This window comes from Orycteropus afer, unplaced genomic scaffold (genome assembly GCF_000298275.1).
Source record: "Orycteropus afer afer isolate SDZICR_OR568_19922 unplaced genomic scaffold, OryAfe1.0 scaffold00313, whole genome shotgun sequence".
Lineage (NCBI taxonomy): Eukaryota > Metazoa > Chordata > Mammalia > Tubulidentata > Orycteropodidae > Orycteropus > Orycteropus afer.
In genome coordinates, this window is record NW_006921900.1 from 2,694,730 (window position 1) to 2,712,757 (window position 18,028).

Consider the following 18,028-nt stretch of genomic DNA (forward strand, 5'->3'; position numbering starts at 1 on the left):
GAGGTGTATGCTTTCTCTACTTGTTACCTGTTCAGGTGCCTTAGGTCATGTTGGTTCAGCTTGCTACTAAGAATGGACTGCTTAAGGTTTTCAGTGTGGGAGGGTGGCTGCTTTTACTAGGATGCGTCACTGAGCCCCTGCCTGCACCTTTACTTATTCTGGGGCACTAGAGGTCACTCCTGTTCTTGTTGCACATAGTCCTGGTTCTGTTCAACCCGCTGTTCTACACAGATCCTACCTACTCAAATGACAAACAGTTCAGGTACTTGTTGACAGTTCTGTTGAAAGGTTTAATATTCAAATCACACATTAAATTCAATCAGATAGACAGCAGCAGTTTTATTAAGCATCAAGTCAGTTGACAAGTGCATGGCTGAGGAGTGTCTGGTAATGGAATGATAGGGTTTGCAGTATCCAGTAGGATTCCAGGTAAGTCAGGCTATAAGTCAGGCCATTAGGTGAGATACGACTCTCCACTCTCCTTGCAGTGTACACTGAAATACAACCTCCTTTTTCTCACACACACAGCCTGCTCCAGCGTGCCTGTTATGCGAGCTGGCCAATTGTTAAATCTACCTAAAGTCAAAAATGATGAGCCATTCGATTCTGGAGGAGGGCTGATTTTCATTTGTCACCTGAACAAAAAGCAGTACTTAAACAATTAAAACTATAAGTACTCACACATGAAGCTTTCCGGAATTTTTAGCTGTTACTGGCATAAGACCAGGTAAGTGGAAATGCCAAAGACATACCCTCCCTCACCTGGAAACCTAACATGTGCCAGAAGTTCATGTGCCCGTAGTGAAGAGGACCCAGAGTCCGAAAAGTGCTCCAAAAGGCCTGCCATTTAACAGACACTAGAAGGACAGCCCCTGATTATTTGTTTTGTTCTTGGTAAAAGGAATCAATTATATCTTTGTACTTCTCCAGAACTATGAGCCTCTTTAGTTTCATAGTGGGACCTAAAAGAGAAAGGAAAAGAAAAGAAGTAAAAGAGTAAGGCTTGGGCTCTGAGAAATCTGAGTGGTAAGTTCCAGACCAAGTGAATCCTATAATCCTGGAATTGAGCTAGACAAACTGGTAGCCATCCTCTAAGACACCCAGTGACCACTGCTTCTGATATCCATACCCTGTGTAGTCCTCTGCCACATCATGCCAGGGATGGTCTATGTGAGTAGAGGATGGAGGAAGTGATGAAACGTCACTTATGAGAATAGGTTATAAAAGACTGCAGTTTCTGCCTTGGGCTCTTCTCTGATTATTCTTAGGGCAAGCCAGCTGCCATATTGTTAGGACACACTGGCAGCCTATGGAGAAATCCACTGGCAAAGAACTGAGGTCTCCAGCCTGTAGCCAGCAAGGACCAGAGGCCTGCCAACAACCATGTGTGAGCTTAGAAGCAGATACTCTAGCCCCAGATGACATCTTGACTAACCTCACGAGAGACCCTCAGCCAGAACCACCCAGGTAAGCTGCTCATGGGTTTGTGACCCTCAAACACAGATGAAAAATGTTTTAAGCTACTAGGCTTTGAAAGGTAATTTGTTACACAGCAATAGATAACCAATACATAAGGCATTTCTGAATCTCAGTGAAAGTTTATGTGGATGTCAGATACTATGCTTCAATTGATGATTATATGATGGGACAGAGGATAAGCCCTGGTGAGGGAGGGCCCTGCGGTGGTCTTCCCCTAATCGCTTTTTTTTTTTAAATTTGTATTGTGATTTGGGTGAAAGTTTACAGAGCAAATTCATTTTCCATACAGCAGTTTATATATTTTGTTTCATGATATTGACTGCAATTCCCCACAATATAACAGCTCTCTTCCCACATCCTCCCTGTAGTTACCTTTTCCCTATGTCCTTCTTTTCCGTGTATTCCTGCCCTGAGCTATCTTCCTGTGCAAATACTTGTCCTCTGTTCTCCCATGATTGATTGTTCTAAGGAGTGTATCTACCTGATGTAAATGTTCACCCTATAGGCCTATTACTTGACTGGAAGCCATAGGAACGAGTTCACTTCCAGATCTGAAGGTAACTAGGGGCTGTGGTCTTGGAGGGTGTCTCACCAGGCTCTATCAGACTAATAAACGTGGTCTTTTTTTTTTTTTTTTTTTATAATTTTGAGTTTAGTTCCACATTGTTCTCCCACTCCCCAGAATCTCCTGCACTGATCCCATTCCTACTAGTTGACAGTGGTAGCCAAGCACCATCTAGTTCTGCTCTCATGGTCATATAGGCTGAAGTTTGCATGGCCCACTAGTCCTTGGACTAATTGTTTCCATGCATCTTTGGTTTTCTTCATTCTTCTTTGCTCTGGAAGAGGAGAGACCCATTGTTGCATCTAAATGGCTTCTTGCAAACTTTTAAGACTCCGGTCGCTACTCACCAACCCCTAATTGCTTTTCTTGGCAATGGTTCCCCACTTTAAGGCAAGGTTAAAAGGGCTCTGATTTGAGGTCCTGGGTAGCTTTTGTGCCTCATAGCTGGCTGTGTAACTGGAGATGTAAAAAATCAAAGTCGTTTATATAAAATATTAGGACATCTTCCCTTGCATTCAGTTCATTAGCACCAGCCAACCGGATATGGTCAAGAACTGCATTTCAGCATTGTTGTGGAGAGTTGCATTGGGGCTTGGCCTTGATGGGCCTGAGGGAATCTCACTGAAGATAGCATTTCTACCTCTCCTGTGTCAGGAACAAACACTCCAAGATGCTTCAGCCAAGAAGGACCTCATCCTTCCAGCTGAGGCTACACCAGAGGCCTCTAAAGTCCAGTTCTAGTTCTGTGTATCATAGTCCACAAGTGGCTTCATCTTCCTTACCTGTCACATAAACTGACTCTACAGAAGGCCACAGTTGTTTCATCCCCAGAGCCACGTGACTCCAGCCCAAATAGTAACAGGGCCTTGATGTTCCCATTGTGATTTCATGGGAAAATGGTCCCTTGGTCAAGGCAAGGTTAAATGTTATAGTCCTAATTAATACGTTCCAGCACAGATCTCGTATATTGAATAGGCTCTGTGCAATCAAGCTCTTACACAGATCAATCAATATCCTCCCACAGGAAGGAAGTGGGTGTTACCAAAAATGCTCACAATGACTTTCTGCTTGCTGTGGCTGCCTCATTTAATGGGCACCTCCCAGACACTCCTAGCCCTTAATATAGTGAAAAGAAAATACCTACCGAACTCTCCACCTGAAATGGAGAAGTCTCTTTTGAGAATGGCCCACTTCTGGATGTGGTAGGGTCGGGCTGCTGCATTCTGGTTGACCCTCTGGATCCCCTCTTCAATGGCCTGATACACCGCCTCGTCTTTTTTCCCCACGATCTCAGATACTGTGGTGGCTTTGCTGCCCACCCTCTGGCAGAACTCCATAGCTTGTTCGGTCAGATTATCAGTTGGATCAGAGGTGTCTGGGTCTAGAGTGCACTGGAAAGCCAGAGATCAGTCAGGACCAAGCCTAAATCCAAAGACCTAATTAAGCCCTGTTCTTCAAGGAAGTCTTACTGCTGATGCCAAGGATACAAATGGCTGTGAGCTCTATTTCAAAGAGATGGTTCTAGTATGAGTAGGATGCTATCCTAACTGTTAAGCCCCATGGTGTGGTGGAAGGAGGAAAAGTTAGATAATTAGAAGGCTTCAGCTGGTGAAGTCATCATTTGTCAAACAAGGACAGTAACTCTTGCTTTGTCTACTGTCCTGGGAGACTATCTTCTGAGGGGCATGAAGGCAGCAGCACTTTGTAAATGGGAATGTACTAGTCACATGTAAAGGATCACCACAGCAGTATATTAACTGTACCACTGGGAACAGAAGGAATTTGCAGATGCTACAACAACAACAACAAATAGCTCTGGTGGTGTAGTGCCTAAGGCATGACTGCTAACCAGAAGGCTGGCGGTTCAAATCCATCAGCTGCTCCTCGGAAGGAAGGTTGGCAATCTACTTCTTTAGAGATACCGCCTCAGAAACCCAAGGAGGGGTTGCTATGAGTCGGATCTGACTTGATGGCAGTGAGATGGCTCTCCCTTAGTGCAGGCAGCACTGACTATTTGTAGTTGTTCCATACTGGAACCAGGGGATCCAGATGTGGCCTGGACTGAATGTGGCTTCTGCCTGGGCCAGACCCAGGGACCACCCACCAGCTGCTCCTTCTGGGCCAGAGCCCCCAGACACACCTTCAAGGTTAGCAGCATGGACAGGAACTTCTTCTGGTCACCGATTAACATGGCGTTGCTGATGATGGGTAGCTCCATCTTCACAGCCTCCTCTATGGGCACAGGGGGCACGTTCTCCCCACCAGTTGTGATGATTAATTCTGGGGAGAAAAGGCTACGGCCTCAGCACAGGCTTTAGTTCAGGTGTCCTGGCTCAATCAAGACCAACCTACAGCCACAGTCGGGAGGCTAGAGCAGGAGGAAGAACTGTTGAAGACTCAGGCTTTGGGACCTAGGGAAGCCCAGAGATGTCCCCTCGCTGGGAGCCAAGAAGCAGTATCAGGCCATAAAGAGCACCTCATACCTGGTGGGGGATAATGGTGGTTCCCAGAGGGCAAATGATCACCTTGAGGTTCTACTCCTCTGCTCATCATGTGAGACTGCCTGTTTGGACATCCGCAGCTCCCTTCTGCCAGACCGAGATCCTCAGTGGACCTCCTACCCTGCCCTCTGAATAGCCTGTGTTTATTTCCTCTATGGCCTTTGCTTAATGACAACCACCCATCACTTACATAGCAGTCCCATGTGCTATGTGCTTTATATATAGTTAATAATATAATCCTCACAATAAGCCTAAAAAGCAGCAGCATGCTTATCATTTTACAAATGAGGAAACTAAGGCACAGAGGAGTTAAGTAACATGCCCAAAGTTACATGCTAGTAAGTGATCCAAGGAGTCCAGTTCTAGAGCCCATGCTCTTACTTGCTCTGCTATGGCACCTCTCCCCTTGCTTGCTCTACTGGAATAATCTCTCTCCTCCTTTCTCTCTGTCCTGACTGTCTATTCTTCAAGGACCAGCTCAGTTGACTCATTCAGGAAGCCTTCCCCAACTCTTAATAGTCTACACCGACCAGTTCCATCTCTGAGCTTTCATACAATCCACCCATCCATCTATAGGTTCATTCTTTCATTCAGATATTCATTGAGTGTCTACTGTGTGCAAGGCCAGTGTGTTAGGTGCTCAGTGTACTGGCCTTCTGTTTTCTGAACAATGGCTTACAAAAAAACAAACTCATTGCTGTCGAGTCGATTATACTCCTAGCAACCCCTTCTTGGGTTTCTGAGGCGGTATCTCTATGGAAGTAGATCGCCTAATCTTCCTTCTGAGGAGTGGCTGGTAGGTTTGAACTACCAGCCTTCTGCTTAGCAGTCAAATGCCTTAGGCACTACACCACCAGAATGATGGCTTACTATATAGTAATAAGTAGGTATTTTAGTAAATTCACCTTGACTGATAGTAGCTAGATTGCCCTCCTGTTCCCCCAATTCTAATTCAACAAAGATGAATTGAATGTATTCCATGTGTAGGACCTGTGCTGGACATCAGGGACAGAATAGAACAAGACAGTCCCTGGCTGTGGGATGGGACAGAGGGGTGCACCCTAGCTGCATGTTAAGCATGGATAGGGATTTGATGTGCAGAGAGCACAACATGAGTAGAAGCCCAAAGGCCTTTAGTGGCAGGTAATAGAATGAGGCAAAGGCTGGAGAGGAATGACAGCCAATCACAGAGACTTCTGATCCATGTGGGAAGCAGGACTGTGGGCAGGTGGGAACTACTGAATGGTTTTGGGTCAAAGTTTTAGCAAATTCTGGTGACTAGGGTGAAGAATGGTTAAGGAGACTAACTGCCTAGAGGGAAAACCATGACAAGAATCTAGGCAATCAGTGTTGATATAGCGCATCAGAAGCAGTGTGGAAAGGGAAGACAGACTTTGAAAATGTGGTGTCATAATCCAACTCCCCACATGTAGAACTCATAATTACTACCTCACTGCTGCCCTTGTCTCTTGTCATCCTTCTCCCATTCTTACCAGCATCTCTTACAACTAGTATACCATTCTGGATAAAATTCATAGCAAACTAGGTATAAAAATACCTAATGTGATAAAGAACATATTTTAAAACCCACTGCAAACATAACAATGTTAAAATATTGAAAGCTTTCTCCCTGAGATTAGGAATAAAACAAGGATGACCACTCTCACCACTTTTATTGAGCACTGTTCTTCTAGAAGCCCTAACCAATGCAATAAGGCAAGAAAAAAGAATTCATAAGGATTAGAAAGTATTGTGGGTTGAATTGTGTTCCCCATATATGGGTTGAAGTTATGTTACTTAACAAAGATATGTCAACTTTCGCTGAAGATACTTTTTAAAATGCAGCAGTACATCAACAGGGAGCTGCTAGAAATTCAAGCTGGATTCAGAAGAGGATGTGGAATGAGGGATATTGTCATCATTGCTAATGTCAGATGGATCTTGGCTGAAAGCAGAGAATATCTATTTTATTGACTATGCAAAGGCATTTGATCATGTGGATCATAACAAATTACGGATAGCACTACAAAGAATGGGAATTCTAGAATACTTAATTGTGCTCCTCGCAGTTACTGGAACAGAAGGAATACTTCATGGTTTAAAATCAGAAAAGGTGTGCGTCAGGGATTCAGGGATCCTTTCACCATAATTATTCAATTGGTATGCTGAACAAATAATCAAAAAAACTGGACTATATGAAGAGGAACATGGCATCAGGATTGAAGGAAGACTGATTAACAACTTGCGATATGCAGATAACACAACCTTGCTTTCTGAAAGTGAAGAAGACTTGAAGCATTTACCGATGAAGATCAAAGATGATAGACTTCTGTAGGGATTACACCTAATAATAATAACCCAAACCCTCACAACTGGAGCAATAAGCAGCATCATGATAAACAGAGGAAAGACTGAAGTTGTCAAAGATTTCATTTTATTTGGATCCACAATCAAGATGGGGAAATCTACTTCCATAAAGATTTACCAACTTGGAAACCCAATGGGGGTCGCAATGAGTTGGAATCGACTCAATGGCAGTGGGTTTGGTTTGATTTTAAGTGGCCCTAGTTGTGGTAATTTGTTACGGCAATTGAAAGAAAGAAACAAAACTCATTATTTGTAGATGACATAATTATGCCCGTAAACCAAACCAAACCAAACTCACCGCCATTGAGTCAGTTTGATTCACAGTGACCCCTCCTTGGGTTTCCAAGGCAGTATCTCTACAAAAGTAGATTGCCCAATCTTCCTTCTGAGGAGTGGCTGGTGGATTTGAACCATCAGCCTTCTGGTTAGCAGTCAAATGCCTTAGGCACTATGCTATCAGAGCTCCCAATGATAATTCTATATACCAGCAATAAACAAAGAGAAAAAAAAAATTACACTATTTACAATAGCATCAAGCATAAAATACGTAAGTCTAAGGAAAGATGTGTAAAAATCTTCACACTGAATACTATAAAACATCATCAAAAAAATTAAAAACCTAAATAAATGGAGGGCTATATATGTTTATGGGAGCTCTGGTAGCGTAGTGCCTAAAGCACCTGACTGCTAACCAGAAGGCTGGGGGTTCAAACCCACCAGCCACTCCTCGGAAGGTTGGGCAATCTACTTATGTAGTGATACCGCTTCGGAAAGCCAAGGAGGGGTCGCTATGAGTCAGGTCTGACTCGACGGCACATAACAACAACATACATGTTTATGGATTGGAAGAGTCAGTATGGTAAAGATACGTGTTTTCACCAAATCAATCTATAGATTCAGTGTAATAAAAATTTGCAAATTTTTTTTTTAAAGAAAATTGACTCCATTGTTCTCAAATTCATATGGAATGCAAATGGTCAAAAATATCCAAAGCCTTCTTGAAGATAAAGACCAAGGCTGTAGGACTTACACAACCAGATATCAAATCCCATTATAAAGCTACAGGAAATAGGACACTGCGGTATCGGTGCAAGGATAGACAAATAAAACAGAATAGAGTCCAAAACCAGACCCCGATATACACAATCATTTGACTTGTGACAAAGGTGGCCCTGCAGGGCAATGAGGAAAGGGTGGTCTTTCAAGAGGGGGGTACTGGATCAGTAATATATGCATATGGAGAAAATACATCTGGACCCTTACCTCTTGCCTCATGCACACAAAAGCTGGACCATGAAAAAGGAAGACAAGAAAAATTGTTGCATTTGAACTGTGGTGTTGACGAACCAAATTGAATGTACTTAGACTTCCAGAAGAATGACCAAATCAGTCTTAAAAGAAATATAGCCATAGAATGTCCCTCAGGAGTGACTTTTACTCTGGACATCAGGAAAGATAAATCACTAGAAAAAGACATCATGATTGGTAGAGTAAAGAAAGGGTCAGTGAAAAAGAAACCTCAATGAGATGGACTGATGGAACAGCTACAGCAGTGGACTCCAACATATCAAAGAGCATGAAGATGAGCAAGGCCTGGCAAGGTTTCCTTCCATTGTACATAAGGTCCTCATGAGTCAGGGCTGACTGGGGGCAACTAACAAAGACAATAAAACCGCTCACCGTAGTGCCCAAGGCATTTGACTGCTAACCAGGAGGCTGGTGGTTCAAACCCACCAGCCATTTGGAGAAGGAAGTCTGGGCAATCTACTTCCATAAAGATTTACCTACCGGAAATCCAAAGGGGGTCGTTATGAGTTGGAATCGACGCTATGGTAGTGAGTTCACACACACACACACTATTTTAAAAAGAAGGACCAACTCTGAAATATTTTTAGGGGGAGTAGGGGTAAGAGAGGAGAGAGAAGTATCCCTTCCAGTGCAGGAATGTGGGTGGTGTCCTCATCAAAGGCACTAGAACTGCCATTACCAAGGGACAGCACTAGGCGGGGCTCGCAGCACGTACAAACAGGAGAGCTGTTAGGATCACAAATCTCGCCCGGAGCCTCGCGAGTATACGGGCTAGGGTCAATGCCCTTCACGTCTCAGATGCCGAGCACCGTGAATTTCAAGCCCTAGCCTGGCAGTTTGTTCGAATCCTAGTTCAGTTGTGCACCTACGTGTGTAATTTCCAAGGAGTCGTTTACCCGCTCATCGAGCTTCAATTTTCCCTGTGAAATGGGGTGCGGGATTCCCACATATAATTGCTGCGGAAATTACACTCACTTGGGCAAAGTAAGCAAAGCACCCTTTGCAGGGAGGAATCACCAACTGCTCGCGGAGAACCAAGTTCTCCGCGGGGAAATTTCTTTGAAGTGTCATGTTTTATTTTTAATTTTATGTCCAGTTTGTGTTCTCCATATCATATCCTTGTTTGCATACAAAAATACATATTTATATTTTTAAATCTCCCGCAAAAACCTGCCTTGTTTTTCTAGGGGATTTGAATCCCACCTCCATTATTGACTAGTTGGGTGACCTTGGGCAAGTTACTTGGCCTCTCTGGGTCGTCATCTACAAATCGGGGTAATAAGAATTCCCACCCCACAGGAGTGCAGAGTTACTAAAATGTCAGGAAACGTGGTTGGAAAGGGCTCAATACTTGGCAGTGGATTTTAGTTGCAGGAGTATTGTTCCTCCCGAGCCCACTGCAGCCTCGAAGCACCCAAAGCTCGCCAGCAGGGCGCGCTCACCTTTGAGGCGGCCGGTGATGTAGAGGAAGCCGTCAGCGTCCAGGCGGCCAGCGTCGCCTGTATGAAGCCAGCCGTCGGCGTCGATGGCCTCACACGTCTTGTCCTCCATGTTCAGGTAGCCCATGAAGATGGTGCGGCCCCACAGGCAGATTTCGCCAGTGCCCTCCGCGTCCTCATTCACCAGCTTCACCCTGCAGCCTGGCACCACCCTGCCGGAGCTGAGGCCGCAGGGCAGGAGGCATGATCAGAGGGAGCCAGTGCCTCCAAGCTTGGGTGAGGGCTTGGATGGGGGGGGGGGGGTCCATCCGTTCAGCCTTTCCTGATCACTTAACAAGTCCCTTCTTGGAGCTTTTTTATTTTAATAGGGGCTTAGAGCTGAAAGGTAGGGTTCATAAAAGCTTTTGGGGAAGAATGAGTTGTATGCTAATGGTGGAACCTCAGCACTATGATGAGCCAGCAGAGAAGGGAGGTATTGCTAAGCCCAGCAGTTGTTATTGTTGTTGTTATGTGCCCTCAAGTCAAGTCGGCCTCAACTCATAGCGACTCCCCATGGCTGACTGCCCTCCCTGCCTACTAGGAGACTGGCCCTGTCCTCCCACTCCCACTCCAACTGGAACCTGAGCCATCAACTATCCCAACATACTCCATTGAACTGGAGGGAGGGGAGGAAGGGAAATTCTTCCCTCACAGGAACTGGGTGATGGGCTGTTAAGCTACTTTTAACCACACATATATGTGATACAGTGGCAGGGATCACCACCACCCCATCCCGGCTTGACTGAAGAGGAAATTGAGGCTCAGAGAAGCAAGAGGCTTGGCCAAAATGGCAATGTTGGCACCAGGGGGCCCTACAGCCCAGTGGCTGGTTCTCTGGGGCACAGTGAATATGGAAAGAGGAAGTAGTCCCAGGGTTTCCAGCAGGCTGGGCCCTGAGGGTTATCTCAAGGAAACTTGGGATATGTGGGCATGTGTGTGTACTGCAGCTTCAGGTCTCACCTGTAGAGCCGATAGTTGTAGGGGCTGGACATGAAGTGGGGGCCTGAGGTCTCACTGAGCCCATAGCCCGAGTACAAGCGGATGTTGAGGCCCAGGAAGAAGTGCTGTGTCTCTGCGGTCATGGGGGCCGCTCCATAGAAGTTCTTCTGACACTTGGCAAAGCCCAGTGCCTGGCGGACCTTGGCTAGTACCAGGTAATCTGCCAGTCTGGTTGTGAAGGGCTTCAGGTCACTGAGAGGAGAAGGAGAATGGTCCATAGAAGAAAACACACACATACTCACACATTAAAAGGCTGGGTGTTTAATGGGTACACACTGGCACAGCCTCTCTAATTGTTACTTCTGACTGGTACGAATGCTGTTAAATATTTCAAATATTGGCCCTGCCCATGAACATGCATGAATGCAAATGTAGGTGTGCATGCATGTACTTGTGTGTGCATGTGTCTTGAGCTAGGAAGGCACACAGATAGGTAGTATGTTCTTGTTGTTGTTATGTGCTATCAAGTCGGACCTGACTCATAGCGACTCCTCCTTGGGTTTCCGAGGCAGTATCACTACAGAAGTAGATTGCCTAATCTTCCTTCCGAGGAGGAGTGGCTGGTGGGTTTGAATCACCAGCCTTCTGGTTAGCAGTCAAGTGCCTTAGGCACTACGCCACCAGAGCTCCTGCATAGATGTATACAAATTTGCACACACAATAATACACATGTGCAAACTGAAAGTATACATGCATGAACACACATGTACAAACACATACCTCCCATTTGAAGCCCATGAGTATTTTGTTCATGCATATTCACTTTTCATGTCTGTGTAAATGAAGCTATAGGTATATAGATGTGTAGATACATCTTGTGAAATGTGATACAGTTTCACAGACACACTGGTAATGGAAAATACTTCTAAATTGAAACCAAGCCACATTTTCTGCATTATCCTCCTATAGACCAATGTTGGAGGAATTCAAAAAGCAATCAAAAGAGTGTGCGTAGGGGAGAGATCCTAGTGATCACTTTGGAAGCTCTGGGGAAGGGAGGCCCCACCACAGTGGCCCCTTCTCTAGCTACCCACTGAGGTCAGGAGAAGGCAGGAGCCACTCCCAGGGTGGTGAACTCACTTCTCAGAGGATGTATGTCATTCCTCCCAAGCAGAACCCAAAGAACAAAGTGGGGCCTGGGGAAAGGCTGGGGGCTGAGGCCCAGCCCTTTACAGGGTCTCTGCACAGAGGTCCCCTAGAATTGACAGATCAGTGGGACCAGGGCAAGCCTGAACTATCAGGTCCCTGGCTAGACACTGGAGTTATGACCACCATACTGCCTTCTCAGGCCTCCTGGTCCATTTCTCTCTGTACCTGCCCGGGCAGCTGAGGTTCTGCTCCAAGGTCACCGACATGGCCCATAGCAGCATCTTGCGCCGAATGAAGCCAGACTGAGCAGCTACCTCCTGGATTCGCTCCATGATCTTCTCCCACACCCGTGGGACTCCCATGTGGGATGTGGGCTCCACCTCCCGTAGTGTGTTTAGCAGGCTACCCTGTTCACACCAGTAAGAGGGCAGGCCCTGTTAGCTCAGGGCCAGACAGGGTCCAGCAGACCCCTCTTACCAGTCAGACACACACACCTCACAGGAATGCTTATACACATGTATGCTCATACAGGTGCATCCACACACCTTCACCCAACTTCTGGCACATACAGTTGGCTGCCCACTCATCAGCCATCCCTTTATCCTTCTTTGCTATCATTCAGGTATCAGGATGGTCGGTTGCTTCAAAAGGACCTCAGACCCTTCCCGGCCCTGGGGGTGGGGACTCTCCATTCCCCAAAGCAGTGACTGGTTTCAGAACAGGCATGTGACACCTCTTGGGCCAATGAGATGCAAGGGAGTCTGCTAAGGGGCTTTTGGGAAAATAGATGTAGTTGTAGGAGGCTGGGGTGCAGGGAGGGTCTATGGCTATCTTGTGAACATCTTGTGACCATCCTCTGAGGATGGCCCATGCTTGATGGCTATTCTGGAACCACTGAATCACTCTGACTGGACTTTCCTTTACTTCATGTGATCAGTTTCCCTTCTTGGTCATTTGAGTCAGGCTGTGCTAATTGCTGCTGAAAGGAATTCTGACTGATAAGTGTACAGGGAATAAAAACAAACAAACAAACAAACAAAAACCCTCACTGCCCTCGAGTCAGTTTTGACTCATAGCAACCCCTCCAAGGGGGTATCTCTACAGTAGATTGCCCAGTCTTCCTTCTGAGGAGTGGCTGGTGGGTTTGAACCACCAGCCTTCTAGTTAGCAGTCAAATGCCTTAGGCACTTCACCACCAGAGCTCCTACAGGGAATAACATACCCATGAATACACACACAAAGCCCACAAACATGAGTCCACACTTGGGTATGCCCTTGCACACTCACTCAGACACCCACATGGGCAGAGAAACAGACTAACCTTCAGGGCATCAGGCTCAGCAAAGCAGACCTGGGCCCCCCACTGGATGCCCGTCCACAGGTCATAGATCTGGGCAGCAATATGGCTGAGGGGCAGGTAGCTGACCACTACCTCCTGCTGGATTTCTGCTGGCTGGATTTCACCAGCCTGGCTGCTGTATCGTGCTGTCCATGTGATCTAGAGAACAGTCAGGTGTGCTCCAGAAATCTCCACAAGCTAGCCATGGCAGTGCTTATTACATCTGCAGCCACCCTGCAGGTTTGGGACTACTTCATGGACCCCCTCCCAAATAGGCACTCTCCCAGGCATCTCCACAGGCCCTGGAAAACCCTGGAGACAGGACTCTCCTGCCCCCACCTCCCCTTTGCTGGGCTCAGTCTGGACCACAGATGGCAGACTGTCCTCTTGATCCCAGCCCTTTGAGCTGAGGGACAGAGGAGCCCTCCCCAGGGGCTGTCAGGGCAGGGCCATTGCCCCAGACCCACCCACAGCAGCCCAACCCCATCCATTGGGGACATCTGCCCTACGTTGTCCTGACTCAGCATCACACCCTTGGGGTTCCCAGTAGTGCCCGATGTGTAGACTAGTGCACAACACTGGTTGGGTTGCTGGGTACTGATGATGTTGTCCAGGGCCTCCTCTGAAACGTCATTCCCCAGCTCCATGCATTCCTCCATCTGTGGCCCGGTGGGGAGAATGGGCATTCTAGATCAGCTGGGTGGGCTTAGACAGGTCCCACCTGATGCCCAAGGCCCCTGTACCTATACCGTGTACACATTGGCCATCTTCTTTGGAAGAGGTTCTTGATATATCACTACTGCCTTCAGATGTGGCAAATGTTTCCAGATCTGTTATTGACAGAAAAACAATTGAGGTTTCAACAAGAAAAATGTCACCTCCTGAGAAGACCCTGTCTCCAGGTGTTAGTCTGCTGTCAGGCACTTTGTGGCAAAGATTATAGGTTCCCCATCTCTGGCCTTTGACCCCAGGAGGACAATTGGCACCCTCTCCCATAGTTTTCTCACCATAAGACTTCGGACCAGTAAAGGTGGAGATAGGCAGGGGGCTGGGAATGACTCTCTACGGAAGGAAAACCTCCAAACAACCTGGAGCCTGGCTTAACAATGACACAACCACACAATGGAGTACTATGGAACGGTAGATAAGAAGAGGAAGTTGGGGGAGTGGGGGAAGAGGAATGTCTACATATTGAGTATTTTCTAAGATATATTATTAAGTAAAAAAAGAAATTTGTAGGAAACATATACAGCATGCTATCTGTGTAAGAAATAAACAAAATGCAAATAAGATATGTATGTATACGTGTATTAGCTTCTGTTACAAAAAGGACTGGAAGGTTAAATTGCAAAGTAACTGATTATAAGCAAAGGAAGGGAATGGTTTAAGATAAAAGGGATGACGCAGGGAGACAGCTCAGGGGGCAGGAGTGCATGGAGGGATGGACACAGGGAAGAGGTAACTATCGGGAGGAAGTGGGAGGGGAGCTGCTGCATCAGGGAAAATTGTAGTCAATGTCATGAGACAAAGTGTATGTGAACTGCTGTATGGAAAGTGAATTTGCTCTGTAAACTTTCACCCAAATCACAATTTAAAAAAAAAAGTATTGACAAAGGAAAAAACAAAAGATAAAAAGGATGAAAGTAAAATTCCTTTGAGTATTTCTTCTTATTATAATTTTGACTTTAGAATCAGATAAATGTTAGAATCATTTGAAAACTAAAATTATATGGAAAAAAGTGGGGAAAATAAAAGGATTCATTAAACATTGAAAACAAACTGAAGGAAATGAAACTGATTATATACCAAGTTCCAGAACACTTAATTGTGCTCATGAAGAACCTGTACATAGATCAAAAGACAGTCATTCCAACAGAACAAAGGGGTACTGTATGGTTTAAAAAGAGGAAAGGTGTGTGTCAGGGCTGTATCTTTTCACCATAATTATTCAATCTGTATGCTGAGCAAATAATCTGAAAAGCTGGACTATATGAAGACGAGCATGGCATCAGAATTGGAGGAAGAGGGATTAACAACCTGTGATATGCAGATGACGCAACCTTGCTGGTTGAAAATGAAGAGGACTTGAAGCATTTACTGATGAACATCAAAGACTACAACCTTCAGTATGGATTACACTTCAACATAAAGAAAACAAAAATCCTCACAACTGGACCAATAAGCAACACTATGATAAATGGAGAAAAGATGGAAGTTGTCAAGGATTTCTTTTCTTTTCTCTTGATCTACAATCAATGCCCATGGAAGCAGCAGTCAAGAAATCAAATGATATATTCCAGTGGGCAAATCTGCTGCAAAAGACCTCTTTAAAGTGTTCAAGAGAAAAGATGTCATTTTGAAGACTAAGTTGCACCTGACCCAAGCCATAGTATTTTCAGTGGCCTCATATGCAAGTGAGACCTGGACAATGAATAAGCAATATTGCAGGATAATTGATGGATTTGAGTTGTGGTATTGGCAAAGAATATTGAAAATACCATGGATTGCCAGAAGAATGAACAAATCTAACTTGGAAGAAGTGCAGCCAGAATGCTCCTTAGAGGTGAAAATAGCCAGACTTCATATCTTGTAAACTCTGATTATGTTGTCAGAAGGGACCAGTCCCTGGAGAAGGATATCATGTTTGGTAAAGTAGAGGGTCAGTGAAAAAGGGGAAGACCCTCAATGAGATGGACTGACACAGTGGCTGCAATAATGGGCTCAAGCATAGCAATGATGATGAGAATGACGTGGGACCAGGCAGTGTTTTGTTCTGTTGTGCATAGGGTCACTATGAGTCAGAACTGATGTGACGGAGAGTAACAACAAAGACTCTTATATTATGTGTGAAGTGCTATAATATTATTTGAAAGTGAACTGTGATAAGTTAAAGATGCATATTATAAACCCTAAAGCGAACACTAGGAGCTCTGGTGGCGTAGTGCCTAAGCCATTTGACTGTTAACCAGAAGGCTGGCAGTTCAAATCCACCAGCCACTCCTTGGAAGGAATATTGGGCAATCTACTTCCATAGTGATACCGCCTCAGAAACCCAAGGTGGGGTTGCTATGAGTCAGATCTCATTCGACAGCTGTGAGTTTGGTTTTTGGTTTCTAAAGCCAACACTAACATAACAAAGAGGGAGAGCGAATATGACAGTGGTACAGATAAAATGTGATACCAAAAAGAAACTAATAAACCAAACACATACATACACACACACACTCACACATATACAACCAAACAAAACAAAACATCTTCAATTAATCCAAAAAGTCTGGACAAAAGGAACAAAGTGCACACAGGACAAATAATGAAATGGTGGCTTTATAGACAATTTTGTCAGACTGGATTAAAAGATGACACTCAACTATATGCTATCTGCAGGAAACTCACTTTAAATATAAATCCAAACCCAGTGCCATTGAGTCAATTCTGACTCATAGCAATCCCATAGGACAGAGTGGAGCTGCCTCATTTCCAAGGCTGTAAATATTTACAGAAGCAGACTGCCTCATCTTTCTTCCATGAAACAGCTGGTGGGTTTGAACTGCTGACTTTTTGGGTAGCAGCCCAATGCTATCACAGTGCCACCAGAGCTCCTAAATAACAAGACACAGATAAGTTAAAAGTTGCTGTGTGGTTGAGTTGATACAGACTCATAGTAACCCTATATGACAGTGTAGAACTTTCCCATAAGGTTTCCTAGGCTGTAATCTTTATAAGAAAAGGAGCTCTGGTAGTATAGTGGTTGAGGCATTTGGCTGCTAACCAAAAGAGGGATGGTTTGAACCACCAGCTGCTCTGTGGAAGAAAGATGAAGCAGTTTGCTTCTGTAAAGATTTACAGCCTTGGAAATCCAATGGGGGTTACTGTAAGTAAGTCAGAATCAACTCAAAGGCAGTGAGGTTTTGTTTTTGGAATCTTTAGAAGATTCCAGGTCTTTTCTCCCATGGAGCTTGCTAGTAAGTTCCAATTGCTGACCTTTCTTTAGGGTAGCAGCTGAATGGTTAACCATTGCACCACCAGGGTTCCTTAAGTTAAAAATAAAAGGATATAAAAATATATACAATGTAAACATTAATCATAAAAAAGCTAGAGTTGTTATATTTGAGAAAAAGTAACTTGGGAACAAGATCTATTATCAGGATAAAGAGGGATATTTCTTAATGATAAATGGGTCAATTCATCAAGAGGATAATAATTAACATAATTAAATATGTTCATACCTAATAGCACACCAACCGCTAAAGTCAAAGATGAAGAAATCAAAGATTTTTACCAACTTCAGCAGTCTGAAATTGACCAAACATGCAATCACAATGTATTGATTATTACTGCTGATAGAAATGTGAAAGTTGGAAACAAGAATCATTGGTAGTTGAAAAATATGGCCTTGGTGATAGAAATGACACTGGAGATTGCATGATAGAATTTTGCAAGACCATTGACTTATTAGTTGCAAATACCTTTTTTCAACAATTAAAGTGGCAGCTATACATGTGGACTTTACCAAATGAAATACACAGGAATCATATCAACCACATCTAGGGAAAGAGGTGATGGAAAACTCAATATTATCAATCAAAACAAAGCCAAGAGCTGACTGTGGAACAGACTTTAATTGCTCATACGCAAGTTCAAATTGAAGCTGAAGACACTTATAACAAATCCACAAGAGCCAAAATATGACTTGGGTTATATCCCTCCTGAATTTAGAGAGCATCTGAAAAATAGATTTGACACATTGAACACCAACGACTGAAGATCAGACGAGTTGTGGGGTGACATCAAGAATATCATACATGAGGCGATTCCTTCAAAAGTTGGAAATACAAATACCATTTGACCCAGCCATCCCATTACTAGGTATATACCCTAAAGAAGTGAGAGCCATAACAAG

The 18,028-nt window shown here is 44.6% G+C and overlaps 1 protein-coding gene across 1 annotated transcript in view; it reads right to left on the minus strand.

Moving 5' to 3' along the window:
- Positions 1-876: 876 nt before the first annotated feature.
- Positions 877-18,028, minus strand: part of ACSBG1 (acyl-CoA synthetase bubblegum family member 1) — a 58,255-nt gene continuing 41,103 nt past the window's right edge. Inside the window, exons 7-15 of the mRNA XM_042782428.1 lie at positions 13,875-13,955; positions 13,635-13,784; positions 13,108-13,284; positions 12,012-12,193; positions 10,659-10,889; positions 9,663-9,880; positions 4,185-4,324; positions 3,189-3,435; positions 877-962 (exon numbers count right to left, since the gene is read on the minus strand). Coding sequence (XP_042638362.1) covers positions 877-962; positions 3,189-3,435; positions 4,185-4,324; positions 9,663-9,880; positions 10,659-10,889; positions 12,012-12,193; positions 13,108-13,284; positions 13,635-13,784; positions 13,875-13,955 — 1,512 coding nt within the window. The remainder of the gene's footprint in view (positions 963-3,188; positions 3,436-4,184; positions 4,325-9,662; positions 9,881-10,658; positions 10,890-12,011; positions 12,194-13,107; positions 13,285-13,634; positions 13,785-13,874; positions 13,956-18,028) is intronic.